General features: G+C 49.9%; 1 protein-coding gene across 1 annotated transcript in view; it reads left to right on the top strand.

The window, feature by feature from the left end:
• The window catches only part of DPF3 (double PHD fingers 3), a 244,019-nt gene extending 226,673 nt beyond the window's left edge, over nucleotides 1–17,346 (top strand). The window contains exons 10-11 of the mRNA XM_057542703.1: nucleotides 6,655–6,736; nucleotides 7,265–17,346. Of these exons, the coding sequence (XP_057398686.1) occupies nucleotides 6,655–6,736; nucleotides 7,265–7,335 (153 nt within the window). The 3' untranslated portion in view covers nucleotides 7,336–17,346. The remainder of the gene's footprint in view (nucleotides 1–6,654; nucleotides 6,737–7,264) is intronic.
• Nucleotides 17,347–17,849: the final 503 nt, after the last annotated feature.

Below are 17,849 nucleotides of genomic sequence, written 5' to 3'. Positions count from 1 at the left end.
TAATTAGAAAATATTGGAAATGACCTAAATACTTATACACAAAATGGTTGAATAAAGGATGGCATAATGAAGTACTCGGCAGCTGTAAAACAACAACAACACGATGTCGATCTTTATGAATGAATATGGAGTGATTTCCAGAATATATTGTTAAATAAAAAAGCACAGTAAAAATGATATCTACAGTAAGCTGCCATTCTTGCAAGAAAGGCATAAGAAAATATACATGTATCTATTTACTTGTGTGAAAGAAATACAGGAAGGATAAGCAAAAAACTAAAGAGATTGGTTATCTACAGGGTAGGTGGGAATGGGGTAGAAAGAATGGGGAAATGGGGGTGGGATAGTAGGGATGGGGGGTAACACTTCTCTGAAAATGCCTTTTTGTATAGCTCTGACTCTTTGAACCGAGGTATTGTTTCACATACCCTCAAGATAAATACTGAAATTCAACCAGGATGTGGGGGAAGCGAAAATGGAATATGAACAGTAACAAATGAACTTAACTATAATATAAATAGTAACATGGCCATACTGAAGGGTAGGGAAGGAAAAAATTAACCTAGATAACTTTGGAAAGTAGTATTTGACTGTGTATTTTAAGGCTAAAGACAGAAATGACTATACACATATTATATGCTAGTTAGTAAATTTGTTTCTCACAGGCATGTGAGTTAGTCATTCTGAAACTACTTGATGTGTCTGCAGGTCTGAACTGATACCTATATATTGTGAATAATGAGAGCCAGGTTTCCCAATGTCAGAGAAAGAAAAATCAAATAAAGGGGGAAGGCTAGACTGAACCCTGTGGTCCTGGGTTGGAATAGGGGGTATCAGTATGAATTTATGCTTTTAAATGTAATATATTTTGTTTATATATTATATATCTATAACTATTTATATGTACACACACATGTGGATAAATACAGAAGTAAATATAGATGTGCACCTACACGTACACTTATTTCCTAACTGTCGTAAGGGCCTAGAAGCAATGGCAGCCCAGAAGCAATGAGGACCCACAGCACCCAGATATTGGTTTCTAAATACGATTCTCCAGTAAAAGGAGCCAGGGGTTCTTGGAGAAATGGCTGGAGCTGGGAAAATGTAAGAGGATGCCGGAGCCTCCTGCGGTACTAGAAAGTAAGGAGGAGCTAAAAAATTGGTCAAGGACACAGGAGCCAACTTGAAGGAGTTCCTAATGGCCCAATCTGGGACAATTTGAGCAACAAAGTAAATAATGATAGTATTGGATTATAACCCAAAGACAAAATAAATATTCATATTAACATTTTAAAAATTGAATAAGTGAATGAATTAATGAATGAATGGGGAAGAGGTAAACTCTTCCTTAGAGCAGGATTACAATTAATAAATGTAGAGGGAAGAGGGAAATCACCAATAGGCAAACATCATGGTATGGTTGTTATAAGCAAGAATCATCAATTGATGCTAAAATTAGCGGGCAAAAGTATGGTGAGAAGCAGAATATTTGCTTGATCTCAAAGTATCTCCCCCACCCGATTACTTATTAATATGTTACAAAGGGAAAAACCGTAAATTTACAGTGGAAAAACTACACTACAGGTACTATACTACCTTAACTATATGGTCAGAGTAACATTACTAGTAATAAGATACATTGGTATCCGTGCCCCCTGATAAGATGCACTGAGAAGATCTCCTCTTATGGAAAAAAGACCAGACAAACTCAAACTGAGTGACATTCTACAAAATCACTGGCCTGGACTCTTCGAAAGTGTCAAAGTCATGAAAGACAAAGAAACCAAGCAACTGTCACAGATTCAAGGGCAGTAAGAATACCTAACAACTAAATGGAATGTAGGATCCTGAATTGAATCCTGGGGAAAGGACGTAAGTGGGAAAAAAACTGGTGAAATTCAAATGAGGTGAGGTCTGCAGATTAGTCAATAGTGTCATGCTAATGGCAATGGTGATTCCCTGCTTTTCATGATTGTACTATGGTAATGTAAGATGTTAACTTTAGGGGAAGCTCAGTAAAGTGTGCGCAGAAACTCTATCATTTTTGCAAATTTTCTCTAAGACTAAAATTATTTCAATATAATAAATTAAAAAATGATGGGATGTTTCCCTGGCATCTAACAAAAGTGACAAAGTTTTTAAAAAATAGTATCTTTATGGACTCAAGGATTTATACATACTTGATTTATTTCAATCCATTACAGTTAAAATTGTCCCATCTTTGGGACTGTGTTCCCACTTTTATTCCAGTGGGAACACAGTTTGGATCCTGAGTCCTTTTGACATGATCTCAGTAGTATTTGTTTTTTGTTTTTTTAATATTTATTTATTTTTTGGCTGTGTCAGGTCTTAGTTGCGGCACACGGGATCTTTTGTTGCAGCGCGCAGGCTCTTTGTTGAGGTACAGGGGCTCCAGAGAGAGCGGGCTCAGTAATTGTGGCGTGCAGGCTCAGTTGCCCCACGGCATGTGGGATCTTAGTTCCCTGACCAGGGATTGAACTGGCGTCCTCTGCATTGCAAGACGGATTCTTAACTGCTGGACCACCAGGGAAGTCCCTATCTCAGTAGTATTTGTTTCCTTGCTTTCCAATATGTAACGATACTTATACATTTCATGCTCCAGACCTGGAATCAGCCATTTCTCCAAGGACTCCTGGTTCCTTTTAGTGGGGCAATGGTCTTTAGAAGATATAATATGGGTGATGGGGTGCTAAGTTTTACTGCATTAGTCATTGTTTGGGGGCATTTTCAATGGAGAGAGCTAGGAAATAGGATTTGCTTGTTTTAAAGATAAAATACACTGTGAATTTACACTGATACTTCCAATTCATTGCCAGAACTAATTATAGGGTTTTTACTTAACCTTATCACTCTTACATCTGTATTTTCTTTTAACCATGTCAAAATTTTTGCTTCTCATTACCAACATGAGCACTCATTTGATACTCACATAGAATATCAATTCCACTATTAACAACAATAATATGATTGCTGAAAAGAAATATATATATGTATGTATGTGTATATGCATATTTGCATTTGTTTTTGTCCTTAAAATATATTTGACTGAGGAGGTACAGTCAGACTACTTGTTTCCAAGTCACTTGGAATAGTTTCTTTCTGTGTGGTTATGCCACCAACTAGTACATGATTAGATTCATTTGTTTCATTTTTCTTTCTTTTTTTTTTTTTTTTAGTGACAGTTACCATGTGAATTTTGCTTTATGACCATGTAAAATATTTACTGGCTCCAGAATCAAATTTTTAAAATAAACAGTATGTTCAAAGAAATCTAGCTTCTATCCCTACCTCTTTTACACTCTGCTTATAGGACCGTTTTGAAAAATTATGGTTTATCTTTCTATTCTGTTAAATGGAAACATGTGTATGTGCACATGAATCCATAAGAAAGTGGATGCATTTTCTTAGAAAATGGTAGAAAGATATACCTGTTTTCTTTACTTTGCTTTTTCACGGAATATCCTGGAGGTTACTCCACAGCAATGTATAGACATAATCTTAACTCCTTCCTACAGTTGCATAGCTCTTCATTAGTTTATTCAACCAGTCCTTTATTTTTTTTTTTTTTATTTAATTAATTAATTTATTTATTTTTGGCTGTGCTGGGTCTTCGGTTCGTGCGAGGGCTTTCTCTAGTTGCGGCAAGTGGGGGCCACTCTTCATCGCGGTGCGGGGACCGCTCTTCATCGCGGTGCGCGGGCCTTTCACTATCGCGGCCCCTCCCGTTGCGGGGCACAGGCTCCAGACGCGCAGGCTCAGCAGCCGTGGCTCACGGGCCCAGCCGCTCCGCGGCACGCGGGATCCTCCCAGACCAGGGCCCGAACCCGTGTCCCCTGCATTAGCAGGCAGACTCTCAACCACTGCGCCACCAGGGAAGCCCATCAACCAGTCCTTTATTGATGGACATTAGGGTTGATTCTGGTCTTTGGCCTTACAAATAGTGTTAATGTAGAGGTTTTCTGTTGACTTGGCAGAACCTTAGGGGAGGAATCAAGGAGTGAGCCTGCTGGGGCAATAGGGGGTTCCTCTCACATAGCCAGGGATTTACCCTGCACATCCCAGAAAGGGATTCCCGTTCTACTGGAACTGTAGCCATAGGTGAATTCTGGTTCTTGAATACTTGGGAGTAAGATGTCCTTAAATTGTGTTTCTCATGGGGGTCCACATGAGCTGGGGTTTTTTTGGTGGTTTTGGCTGGCAATTATCTGAGAAGCAAATGGAAAAGAAGAGAATATGGTGCTAGACAATGATCAACCCATGAAAGAGACATTTAAACCCACAGAGCCTTGGTCTCCTTTTGGGAAAGTCCAATCCAGGATATTCTACCTCCTTGTATTTCTCGTGTCAGCACTAGAGTAGGAGTTATCAATGTATTTCAGATATTAATAATACTGTTTCTCACAAGTCTCTCCCTGTTTTCTGTCCCTATCCTAACTGGTTTCTCCTTGTATTATCCCTAAATCATATTGTCATTTAGCTTATTTCAGCTCCAACAATAATGGTGTAACTCTTTTGGAATAAACCACACTGTTCTGGTTTTCATCCTACCTTTCTGACTGCTGTTTCTTAGTCTCTTTCTTCTCTGCCTGGGCCTTAGCTTTGGTGTTCCCCAAGCATCTATTCTTGGCCTTCTCCTCGGTAACTTTTTTGAGTCCTTGATTTTTCCGAAAATTCAACGAAAGCTATGGATTTACCCTTTGCTCAGAAAAATGTACCTCTGTACCTATACACAGAGTTGTGCATATAATTTCAAGGAGTTCATGAACACCCCTCTATGAGCACAAGTTCAAAGACATCTGCTCTCACGTATTCTGGGCTTCCCTTCCCAGGACCTCCAGTGCCATCTCATCACCAGTGACTCCCCAGTCCATGTCTTACGCCCAGGCCTCTCTCCTGACCTCTAGCTTCCTCCAGGCACCCTCACCAGGTGATCTGTAGACCTACAGATCATGTTCATAGCTGAGGCTGCCTTCTGCCTCCCACAGGTCTGCTCCTCTGCCCCCGCCTTAGTGGATGGCTACATCGTTTGGCTTGCCGACCAAGCCACCACCTAGAAGACATTCTTGATTTCTTCCTTATCACTCTCTACATCTAATCAATGACTCTCAGATGGAAGCAAGCCCCTTTTCTCTCCCCCAAGCCACAACCCTAGTTCAGGCCACCATCATAAGTTATCTCTTACCTGGACAACTATAGTAGCCTCCTAAGTGGCCTTCCGGCCTCAAAAACCAATCTCTCTCCACCTGGATACCTTTTCTTATACAGCAGCTAGTGAGATCTTTCTATACTGCAAGTCTGACCGTGTTATTCCTCTATTGCTAACTCTTCGAAAGCTTCCCATTGTCCTATTGAATATAAAAAAAAAAAAAGATCATTCATGATCTCTCCTGCCCCATTGCTTGCTCACAGGGGTTTTCAACTTCTATATCTACTTTTTCTAGGATCTCTACACTGGTGAGAGCCAAGGTGAGATTTGATACAGAACTTAACTTTGCAGACGTCTTATAAGCCATCAAAGCAGGCCCAAAGGTCACTGAATAGAACAGGGCTGAACCTGGAGAATGGGGACCAGATCACAAACACTTACTGAGTAGCTACTATGAGCAAGGAAGTTCTGAAGGAGATGCGGAGATGAGTAAGACAAGGTTCTGCCCCAAGGGCCTTGCCATCTATAAAGGAGTGGACAAAAGAAGCATGTTCCAGATGGACTGGGTGTACATGTCTACCACATGCCAGGCTTTGTAGCATAAAGGAAAGTGCAATTAAATGTCCTAAGGAAGAGAAAGTACTATGAGGATGCAAGAGGGGGTCAGAGAAATTCCATTTGACGTAGATTAGTGAAGTCTTTGTGGAAGAGCAGTGTTTGAAGACTTGAAGGGTGGGTAGGGAATGGTCCAGAAGAGAAGGGGTCAGGCACCGGCAGAGTCTCCAGGCAGAGGGAACTGCAGGAGCAAAGGTGCCTACTGTGTCCTTGGAAGTTAACCGCAGCACTAGAGGGGACTCTTCTCATCTGGCTCCAGCCTCCAGCCCCCGAAGAGGCTTTTGAGAGCTGAAAGGTGGCATCACATCACTTGCATTTCTCTAACCTTGCATAATGAAACCCTGAAAAAGTTCTGAGGTGTTATGGATGTTACCAGAAAGTATGGTTGCTGCCCATTGCACAAATGGAAAGAGTGAGGTTGAGAGGAATTCAATTAAAATTTGCAAACACTGAAAGTACTTTCTGTGCACTAGGCAATCATCCTGGGGAACACAGAAATGCATGAAATTAGTTCTCCGCCCTTATGGAGGCAGAATTATTGGCTATGTGAGTTCAGAAGGATAAAGAATCCCTTTAAGCTTGGGTGTGAGGTGGTGGTCTAGGAAGGCTTCCTGGAGGAGCTATGATTTGAGCGGAACTCTTAAGTGGGAGTAAGATGTGCATAGTTTGGGAGACAGAGGGGGAAATTCCAGGTGTGGGCAAAGCACAAGGCATGTTTGAGGGACAGTGAGGGCTCTAAAGGGGGCCTGGAAAGGGGCATCCAGGGAAGCTGATCAATGGAAATAAGGCAGGCGGAGTAGGTGGGGGCCAGATGTTGGTTCTAAACAATTCAATCTTTCCTCCTCTCCTCCTACTCTGCATTCCACCAGGACCAGCTCCTCTTCTGCGATGACTGTGACCGCGGCTACCACATGTACTGTTTAAATCCCCCAGTGGCTGAGCCCCCAGAAGGTAATGGTGATGAAGTCAACAATAACAACAACAGCTACTTCTACCACTTACCGAGCCCTCACTAATGTGCAGGCCTTGTGCTAAGGGCTTTACGTGTCTTGTCTTATTTAATCGTCACAACCCTACGGAGCAGGTATGACCACTACCATTTTACAGATGATGAAACTGAGGCACAGCTCAACCAGCTGAAATTTCAACTCGAGGGCCAAGGAGATGTTTCCCAGACGTATGGCTGAGAGGGTGGGGGAGGTGTGAGCTTCTAGGGGAAGTGGTCCAGACCCGGTGATGCTGGTTAAGAGGCACAGCCAAGGAGGGAGGGTCTTCATCGCAGTTCAACCAATCATCTCTGAGCACTTTCTGTTTCCCGAGCAGCTAAGCGACGGACTCCAGCACATTTTCAGAACTGGGACTCTGTCTCTGAATCGTGAAAGTCAAACTAAAACAGGGCTTACAGAAAGGTTAGGGTCAAGGGGTGGGGCTTGAGGGTTGGGGGAGGGGCTGCTAGTAATGCCATCTCATTTCTCGTAGGGAGCTGGAGCTGCCACTTATGCTGGGAACTGCTCAAAGAAAAAGCCTCAGCCTTCGGCTGCCAGGCCTAGGGCCCCAGGTCACAGAATGTGGCTTGCCGCCGGGAAGGCTGAAGCAGAGCTCAGTTCAAACCAGATGGAGACCCTACTCCCATATATCCAGACAGACCAACCGTAAGGGACATCAGTAACCAGAGAGGGCGTGGACACGTGGAACCGAGGGGGCGACATATCTGCTTAACTCCTACACACGGGTTTCCGTTCTTCAGCCAGCCCCTCCTGTTTCTGCCAGAAAGATCGTAAACTTTTGAAGAAGGACCCCAGCCACAGCCCTGTGGACCCCCCTCACATTCACCCTAGCACTGTGGCCCTCTCACTGGTTCCCATTTTAGGAACCACTGGTCCCATTTTGTGACCACCCATCAGTCACTCATGCGTGGTTTGGTGTTTTCTATCTATTGTGTTCCAAGAAATCTTCGCACAGCCTCCCTGCCCCCAGCTTAGCCTCTTCATCCTGAACCCAGCAGAGGAGCAAAGGGCTGTGGAGAAGTTTTTATTTATTACAAGCCCCGCTGGAAACTTCTAGACTCGGAACCTAGAGGCTGTCTAGACGATGGAGCCCTGAAATCCCTCCTTGTTCCTTGGTCCCTGTGAAGAGGAAGAGCTGCTTCCCCAGCAGATATCCAGTGGCATCCACAGCCGGGGCGATCTCTTGATGGGGCTGGGGAGGCAGCGGGGAGGCCCTGAGGGGTGGACGGAAATGTTGTGAAGATAATTCTGAGGCCCCGCCATAGCCAGTCAGTATCTGCTGTCCGTCAGGAGCGGCCTGGCAAGGCACCAGACCTTCAGAGCTGGGGCATCCGTGAGGAGAGACAGGCCACAGCCTGTGGCAGAGGAAGAGACCAAGACTCTGCCTTCCACTCAGCCTGGGTCTGGAGCTTTCCCTGCTGGGACTCAAGAACCAGGAAGGTGAGTGAAGGCTGCCAGGTCAAGAATCTGAATGTTGGTCCCAAGGACTGCAGCTCTGAGAAACCCTTCAGTATTGATGTGACACTACAAATTCCTTTTCCCAAGTAATTCCTTCCTTCCACATAGTGTATGTTTGCCATTGTCTACTGAGACCTGACTCTGGAAATTTCAGGATGGGGGAGAAATGATTGTTCCCTAAACAAATAATTGGGGTGATGTGATTATTTACGACCAGGGCGACAATCACGCAGAAGCTTCAGCTCGAGGGCTGCTCTTGTCTCCTAAGCTCCCCGGTACATGCTGGACTCTCCTTTTGAAAAAATGTTTTGAGAAGCCAGAGGTGGGGAGGCTCAGTTCCGAGAAGTCTGTGTTGGAAGTCAGCCCCGTGGGCTGGAGCGGACCGGGCTGCCTTTGAATCTCCGCAGCAGTGGCAACAGCAGCAACACACAAAAACTGACACATTTCTGGAAAAATCATTTGCCTAAAGGGCAGGTCTCGGTGAGCAGGACCCTGGCGCACGCTCAACTTCCTTGAAATCAGCTCCATCTCTGTGGTCCAGCTGCTTACAACAAAGGCCCAAGTTATTTTTAGTCCTTCAGCTCCTGAAGAAGCCCCTGGAGGCCCAGAGGCTCTGGCCGCTTGGGCTACCTCTGCCCGGCTGCGGCCTTCTCGCCGAGACTTGGCAAGAGCCCTTCTTCCTGGCTAATTGCTCTTGGCCTGCAGACCCGGGGCAGCCTGGTGCACAGCCGAGCTGTGCTGGTCCCCCCAGGTCCTCTACGGGGTGACCTGTGGCCAGAGACGGGCGTCAGTCTCCTGCAGGAGCCTGTGGCCTTGGAGGGGGTTCCATGCATACATAATGACCTCGTTTCAAGGGCCTGACCAGATGAGATTTTCATCTTCCTCATGAGATAGTTCCTTCCCCCTGCCGGTTGGTGAACCCGTTTTGGATTCCGGAGGCCCAGGGAGGGTCTGGGAAGTTGCTATGTGGTCGCCTCGTCCATTTACCCCGGGCGGGTCATATCAGAGGACCAGATTTCCTCTCCTGACCACCCCGGCTCTCTGTCCTCCCACAAAACCCAAAGTGAGCGTCCTCAAAGGCTGGTTATTGGTTTTGAAATATCACTTTGATTTAATTTTAGGAAAAAAGTCATCAAAATGTTCTCAAATGCCACAAATGGCTTAAAAGTTAAAAAAAAGCAAATCTGAAACCAAAATAGTGGCCCTACAAGTGACAGACCCTCTTTGGAGTGTGTGCAGATCTGTTCCCCACCTCAATGCAGATGGTGGGGTGGCTCTGTTCTCTCTCCAGCCACAGAGGGTAGGATTGGGTCTCGCAGACCAAGGACGGTGCTGTAACCTTCCACAGGGATGAGGGTGGCCAGGAGTCTGGACCAGACATCAGGAAGGCCCATAGTTCCCTTCCCAGTTTCACTCCCTGAAGGATGGGCCCAACCCCTTCTTCTTTGGAGACCTCAGTTTCCCCATCTGGAAAATGGGGACTGCAAAGCCAGCTTGTGAGATGGCACTTGCAGGATACTGCAAGCAAACAGAAGCCATGGTCACATTTATCACCTTCTGTATTGAGAAAAGGAAAGTGTTGGTCAACAATTGCTCTTTCTTTGAGCCCCAGAGAATGAACTAGAATCACAGGGTGCACATGGATGGTCAGGGTTTTCGTTTTGCCCCTGCCGTTGAGTAGCTGTGTGACCTTGGGCAAATCACTTAACATCTCTGAACCTCAGTTTGCCCAGCTGTGAAATGGAGAAAATACTTGTCCTGCCTGTCCCACAGTGACATCAGGAGTCTTAAAAAGTATAATGTTATATAAATCATCACTGGAGAGCTGGGCTTGTCAGGTAGGGACCCCAAATGATTTCTACACCCCCTTTCTTGTGTGAGTTAGCTAAGGTTAGACGCCTTCTTGGAATCTCCATTTTGACCAAAGGGGGTTTATGTTTTAAGGAACAGGCTGCCTGTGGTCAGGGCCACTAGGTCAAGCTGTGACAAGAAAACTGTGACTGAGCATGGATCTGTGGTGGAAGGTGAGAGATTTATCCTGGGGCTGGGGATTTCAGAATGAAGATACTCCCTTCTCTAAGGTCAACACAGCCTAGAATGGGGTGCTAACTGCTGGAGAGGGCTATAATTCAGCTCAGTGTAACAGTCACTTAAAAACTTTGGTTTAAAGCCCAGCTCTGTTAGTTTCTAGCTGGTTGACCTCAGGCAAATGACTTAACCTCTCTGAGCCTCATTTCCCACATCTGTGAGGCAGGGAGATATGGCTTCTCCGGCAGGGTTTTTGCGGGGACGAGAGGTAATGCTGCTGAAGATCCGGGCATGGGCCCTGGCGTGGCGAGGGACCCACACCTTGGTAGTTCTGGTCACTGGGTACAGAGGCCACCACGTGGAGATAATGGTGCTGTTGCCTCACAGCTCAAACCCTGGGAACCGCCAGGGTGCCTTTCTTCTGCTTCACCCCGATGTTGTGGCTGCCGCCGACCAGAGAGGAGGTGAGGCTGCGGGATCCCAACTGGACGTTGAAACCCTCTGTTTCCTGTGGGTATTTTTGAAACTGCTTTTCGGGCCTGCAGCAAATCCAGTTGGAGGCACTGGCGTGAGGAATTAGAGACAAGGCCCCTGCCAGGGGATTTACCTTCCGGCGGCTTTCCTTCTAAACCCCCCACTGGCTCAGAGCCCCTAAGGCAGGAGCCAGCAGATCCCAAGGAGCCGGTGCTCCTGTCATTGCCCCAGGGTCAGGTAGGAAGCCAGGCAGGCCTAGGAGAGCAGCTGCTTCCCCAGGCTCAGCGCATGCCCTCTGGGGCGTAGCCAGCCCGCGGGGGTGGGGGAGGGAGGGAGGCCAGATTCCTTCAGAGCTGGGGAAGATAACAGGCTTTAAGGTTGGGGGAGGGTTTGGGTTTCACAGTGATGGTTGCATGATACCCTGGAGAGTTATACACTCATGGTGCATCTTATTTAGTCTTTGTGCTTTGAACACAGCATGATTCCTTTTGGCCCTTCCCTTTAAAAGTTCAGATATTTTAAGGAAGAAAAATGAGAGGATTATTATTACTTTTTCTATGGGGGCAAGTTTAGGAGAGAGATCTACTGCTCTTGAAGAAAGATTATGGGCACCCTTAGGCTTCCAGACTCAGAGAAGAGGGGCCCCTAGTATCCTCTTTGAGTCTTGTGTAGGGGGTTGGTGGGGAGTGCTGAGGACCACCTGGCCTCTGGCTCCCTGTTGGTTGGGGGGCTTCAGAGGGCAAAGCAGGCAGGAATGGTGCCCCTCACCCAGCTGGAGGTGGGAGGAACCGAGGGTCTTCTGGTCGATGTGGATTTTCCCAACCCCACAGAAAAAGTGTCCTTCAAACTTAGTGAGATAAGCTGTTGAGGTCCTCCTGGTCTGGATGGAAAGAGGGGGCTTGATGGGGAAAGAGGTGGCAGCAAAGGACGGGCTAGATCACAGACGGCCTGCAACCTTGGGAGCAGAGGATTTCTAGGCACTGCTTCCAGAGGGGTCAGGCCTGGGAGGCCCTCCCCCTCCAGTCCCCGAGTGCAGGATGCCAGCATCTGGGACACCAAGAGAGGGGGCACCTGGCCGGTCCTCCCCACCGCCCGGCAAAGTGGATGGGGTTCCTCCTACCTCTGTTGTGTGCTCCCCTTTTTGCGATCTTACCCCCCCACCCCCAAAGGATGCGATTGGATTCCTCTGGATGTCAGGTGAGGAATGGGGAAGTGGGTGGGAAGCACAGATAACTTTCATTTGCTTCAGGCCTACAAGCCTCCCCACCCGGGCCCACGGCCCTGCTGGTTTCCTTGGGTCTAACTGGTCCGTGGTCAGAGGTGGGCTATGCAGCTGTCAGTGGGTTGAGTTCCTGAACATTCCAGGGCTTGGGGGTCTGGTTATGATTCTCTGCAGCCACCAGCCCTTGGGGGGGAGAAGCAGCAGAACAGATGGGTTAGTTCAGGGCCTTTGAGGCAGCTAGAGCGGGGCTTTGACCCTGGGAAGCTGGGTCCCTTTCTAAGGAGGCGGGACAGCTGAGGTAATTGTTCTGGGAGGGAGGCAAGAGGGAGAGGAAGATGTCCTTGGGTGCTGCCTGCCCGGGTGCCCTGGCTGTGAGAGCGGGGACGCCCTTTGAGCCTCTCAGCAGCTGCTCCCGGGAAGGCTTGGCTGCATGGCGCCTTCCCCGGGCTGCTGGGAAGAGAGGCCCAAGGAAGCGCCTGCGGGGAGCTGGGAGGGGAAGGGTCTGGGCCTGCCCAGAAGGAACAGGGGCTCCCTGTGTGAGCGGAAAGCTTTGGGAGGGGGCGGGCTCCCGGAGGAGGCACTCTGGGCTCTGAGTGAGCCCTGGTCGTGTCCCCTCAGATGGCTGAGACCTGAGGTAACTTCCCAGGGTCCCTGGAGGCTGTGGGGGGCAGGACGGGGGGCAGAGGGCACAGGAACGCCCCTGCTCACGGTCTTTGTTCCCAGTCCCCTCCCTTTCTTCGCGCCAGTGTTTTGAAAGAGGGTCATTGCAGGCTTTCCCCCTCTTTGGCCCCGCCAAGAGAAGGAAGTATTTGTGCTGATGGTGACATTTCCCAGGCAGGCCAGAGGAAGGCAGGGACCGGGGCTGGCGGGCAGCCAGAACCGTCTTCGACAGAGATGTAATGACTAATCATGACCTCTAGCCCAGGCAGCGAGCAGAGCGGCCATTCAGGGTGACACCAGCCCAGTCTGGCAAAAAAGGCTGCTGTGGTGGGGAAATGAAGGGGTGAGTGGTCGCTGTAGGAAATAGGGGGGGAGGGTGTGAGCCCCCAAGACCTCTCTTCTCCCTCAGCGACACGACCCCTCAAGTCTCCAGGTTATATTCACACTCACTGCATCCCGTTTGCTTGCCTCTCTGCATCCCTATAATTCCTATCAATGTTATTAATATGGATGATGAGAACAGAGACGTGCGCGTGCGCACACACACACACACACACACACACACACACACACACACACACACCCCTCGCATAACGAACTAAAGCGAACCTTACGTGTTGCTCCAGGATGAGAGGGAGAACTGCCAGTAACCAGGAGCTGCCAGACAAGATGCTTTCTTTCCCGAGGTTCTCCCAGGCTGGCTCCCCCAGCTTCTAGCCCCTGCACAACCACAGGGAGTTGAAAAGGGAGCCTCATGCTTGGAGAACCACTGGCTGCAAGGACTCTCTCATCTTTCCCCTTCACTCTCCCCTGCTTCTTTGGGGAAGATGTTTGGCAGTAGTTGGGAACCTGGAAAAAAAGTCTCGATTCTGCTTTATCTAAGGGATGCAAAGATTTTACAGGTAGAATTGGGGTTGTGGTTTTTATTGGCTTTGCCCTTTCATGATCATTCCCCACCGAGACCTGGGTTCTCCTCTTCCTTATCCAGCCTTCTCCCTTCCCGCAACTTCCCCCCCAACCCGCCCCTGCCCCCATCCCTCCTGCCATGCCGGATGCTGCAGGACGGGGTGGTGGTGGAAAGAAACAGTAACACAAAAGAAAAAGAAAATAAACCCCCTGCACATTTTCACCACGTAGTTGAAGAGGCCTAAACTAGGTACTAGTAAAAAAGGAAAGCAACACAAACATGTGAGTGAGAGCATGAAAACAGAACAATCCCAGAGCAGAGGCGGTGGGGGCAGGTGGCTGGAGAGAGGCGGGGTAGGGAGGCAGAGTCCTGGCTCACCGATGCATCTGGTCCACGTGGCATTTGGGAAAGCAGAGAGTCACGCTTTGGCAAGAAATGCTCAGATGCTTAGGGAGCCTTTGTGCCTTGGACCGGGAAAGGGAGTGTGTCCATCCTCATTGCCCACCACTCATCTGCCATGTTGGCCCACTCTGGGCATCTTTCCTCCAGAGGAAAATGAACACACTTCTTGCCTGCCATGATTGGTTGCTGGGCAGGCTGGTACTGGCTAAAACACTTGGCGGGGTATTTCCCCAGATGTGCTGGGGAAAGAAAGCACATCTCGGCCCCAAAGTTGCTGCTTTTCAGCCCCAAAATTACACTCCCCCAAGGGACCCTGATCACCCTGGCGTGCCATCAGGGGAGGTGTATGTGTATCTGGGTCTCTCTGTTTGGGACCCACGTTCATCAGTAGAGGATGAGGCTTAGGTGTCCAGTTATTCTCACCCTCTGGGGGTTGGGGAGAAGGGAGCAGTTGGCCTCAGCCTGGTTGCTTTTAAGTTTCCCAAGCACTGGCTGCCCTTGGGAGATGAGCATCCTTAACGTGAACGGGAGTGAGACGATGAAGGCACCTGGGCTGGAGTATGTCACCAGCCAGAGGGACTCTGAGGCTGTGCCTCCAGATGCTGCCTTTCGACTCCTCGAATGGCGGGCAGGCAGGTGCGACTGGCGGGGCCTGATCAGAGGCGGAAAGTGACCCACACGATGGTCTAGTCCAGTCCCCACTGGAGGAAGCAGAGATGAATAGTGGTGGGACGGGGGCCTCATGCATGGGTTGAGTGGACTCCCATGGAGACCCCAGCCAGGCTGTCTCAGCTGTGCAGCGTTTCTGGCTTGGTGCGGGTGGGCGACATGAAGGCATTTTCAGTAAATCTCCTATGCCCTCCTTTGGCCAGGTGTCCGTCAGATCCTAGTTTCACGCTCCATTAGACTCCCGTTGTCTGTATTGACAGCACCAGAAATTGGCCATTTGCTCCAGCTCCCGCTTCCTCTGCACGTGTCACAGCCAGATTCCAGCTGAAGAAGCCGCACCAAGTTGGCTCTCAAGCTGAGCGCCTGGGCTGGGGGAAGGCACGTATCTGCCCCTGGGTAGGTGTCAGCTCGGAGCTGGCCTAAAGCAGCCTTCGGTTTCTCTTGGGGGGAGGCTCTGGGGAAGGCTCTTCCCTGGACAGCACGTGGCTCCCAGCAGGCGGTTTTGGTGATTTCTGTGGAGAGTCAGGGACACGAGGCTTTCATGATGCTTGGCCAGGAGTCAGGTTTTAAAGTGCTTGAGAACCCGAAATGCATTCTGGAGCTTGATCCATCCATCCATTTGAGAGCCTGTGGGCAAGGCTCTTCCGACTGACCCAGCTCCACCAGTCTCTTTTGCTGGCAGGAGGAGGGAGGGGAAGCCCATCTGACTTGGATCCCAACCAGGCCAGACTGGCAGCACGGCCCCCAGGTAGCTGGCCTTGGACCCTGAGCTCACAGGCCCCGCCCCCAGGCTCCATGAAGGGTGGACACCGCTGGCCCAGTGGGCTGAGCCCTGAGACGGTCTCCCCTCCACCTCCACTCAAGTTTACTCTCAGGCTGAGAATGCAGTCTGCTCAGACCCCTCCCCAGCCTGATGCTGACCCACTGGACCAATTAGGAAATGGAGGCCTGGGGGAGAGACTGTCCCATCCACGTCACACAGTCCACCAGCCCAAGAGCCAGAGCAAGTTCTCAGACAGGTCTGTGCCTCCCTTCCCACATGTGTTTAGACTGAGGGCAATTTTAGAACCCAGTTTCGATAACATTCCCCTCTGAGAGCCAAAAAGTGGAACATCTCTGCCAGGAAACCTAGAGAAATTGATTTTCTTCTCGTAGTTGCCTAAAGCCCCACTGTGTTTCTCCTCAGAGAGAGGCTGATTCTGGTGGCTTTGGTGGGCTTCCTGGGGTTCCTCTGGGCGGGCTGTGGCCCCTGGGGTAGGAAGGCTGAAGGGGTCCCTCAGGAGGGGACGGGAGGAAGCCCAAGCCTATGCAGGCTCCGGTTGGGTCAGAGAGCCTGAGGGGCCTGGGAAGGGGTTCGTTTAGCTTCCACACTGCCTGTCCCAGCCGGTGAATAGACCGTGGGTGCCTCGCAGCCTCAGGAATTTACTGTCCCCCAGAGTGCTTTGGGCTGTGGTTGGAAAGGGGACCCCTGGAGGAGATGTTCCAATGATCTCCAATTGCCGAGGATGCATTTATATCTCCAGACCCGCAGATAAGATGCAAATTCGGGATCATTTCTTGCAGGTGTGGGCCCAAGAGAGGAGGCCATTTTCACAGTGTATCCCCCCGTCATTCCAAAATGCTCTCTTGTCTCTTTCACCGCGTCCATCCCCGCCCTCCCCCCCACCGCCGCCCGCCGCCTCAACTCTTTCTAAAACTCTTAGTCATAAAAGAATGGCCAAGAGAGTTGACCTCCAGCAATAGAAATGCCTGCTAACAAGGGTCTTCCTTGTATGCTCCCTTGAACTCCCTCCCCACTGGACCTTGGGATCCAACACCCCATTACCTCCCGCTGATGGGACAGCTTAGAGTCGTCCAGCCCTGAGCTGCTCGGGTACTTCTGACAGTGTCCAGGGCTGAGGCAGACACGGCTTTCACAAGGTTAGAGAGAAGGGCTCCAGACTTAGGAAGTTGTGTGTAATGGTCTGAAGGAGAGATCTCCGTTGGCTCCTCTAAAAAGCCACCACCGCAACAGACAGACAAAAGCCCCCATCCCCTGACAATGTCAGGTGATTGTCACCTCCGTAGGTGTGTGTGCGCCACTCTACTCCTCTGCCTTCTGGGGCTGCTCCTTTCTCCTGTGTGTTAAGTTCCCACTCTTTTGTGGCTCCTGGTGTGAAAAGTGCTGTGACATTTCTGTCCTGTCTGAGGGATGTTTCGAGGTCTCTCAGTGTCTCAGTATCGGAGATGAGGCAGTGCCATGTCTCCCAGTGTCCTGAGAGGACGCGCGGGTCCTGTGACTTCCCAGAGAGCGGGTGTACCGTGAGTCTCCGGGAGGATCTCCAGGTTGGAAACGGCCCACATCTGGATTTGGATCCACTGATAAGGACATGCCCAGAAGTGGAGTCCACTGCTTCCTTCAGAAGAGGGCTGGCTGGGAGGACTGCCCGTGAACCAGGACCCCTCCGTCTCCCCCTGCCTTCCTCCTGTCCTGACCGGCTTCTGGGATGGGCGCCTGGGAGAGGTCAAGTCCTGTAGCCAAGTAGAAGTGGGCATGGAGCAGCCTTTATCCTGTGGACCCCTGGACATCCCAGCCCCTCCGTGGAGCCCTTGCACGTCCACAAAGACTGAGTCACAGGCCCTGTCCCTTACTTGCTGTGGTTGTATCCTCGTTCTGTGGTTGGTTAGCAGTGTTGATGATCTACGTAGCGAGTCTTTTTGTCTGCAATTTAGAGAATGTGTAAACAAATAAAAGGCTTCAAAACTCCTGGCAACTTTTGGTTATTCTCTCCCCACCCACCCCCCTGCCTCCCCCATCTTTAAAAATCAATTGCAAATGTACAGAGCCTGTGTGAGTAGAGCCCTTTCATTCTGTGGTGTCCAGTGGGACCACACGTGTGAGCACACGCGTGCATGTGCGTGTGTGTGAGCACACGTGCGCCTGTGTGTCGGGCTCCAGAGAAACACTGGAGCTTACATGTTTGCAAGGAGACCCCCAAAAGCAACACATTGCAGGTCCCAGTGGCTCCCGCGGATGCAATTCTGACCCCGTCAGACACAGGCTCCAGGGAAGCCACGGTCACGGCAGCTTCCGCGGGCACCGCGGGCAGCACCATGAGCTCCATCTGAGGAGCCCTCTGAGACGATGGCAGGGCATCCTGGAGAGAAGCCCCTGGAGCTTCTGGGGGAGGTGAGGCCGATGATTCAGAGATGACTCACAGCTGAGGTGGGGACGCGGTGGGGGGAGGTGGGGACGCG

The sequence above is a fragment of the Balaenoptera acutorostrata genome, chromosome 3 (assembly GCF_949987535.1).
Source record: "Balaenoptera acutorostrata chromosome 3, mBalAcu1.1, whole genome shotgun sequence".
Lineage (NCBI taxonomy): Eukaryota > Metazoa > Chordata > Mammalia > Artiodactyla > Balaenopteridae > Balaenoptera > Balaenoptera acutorostrata.
This window is presented reverse-complemented; position numbering and strand designations above follow the sequence as displayed.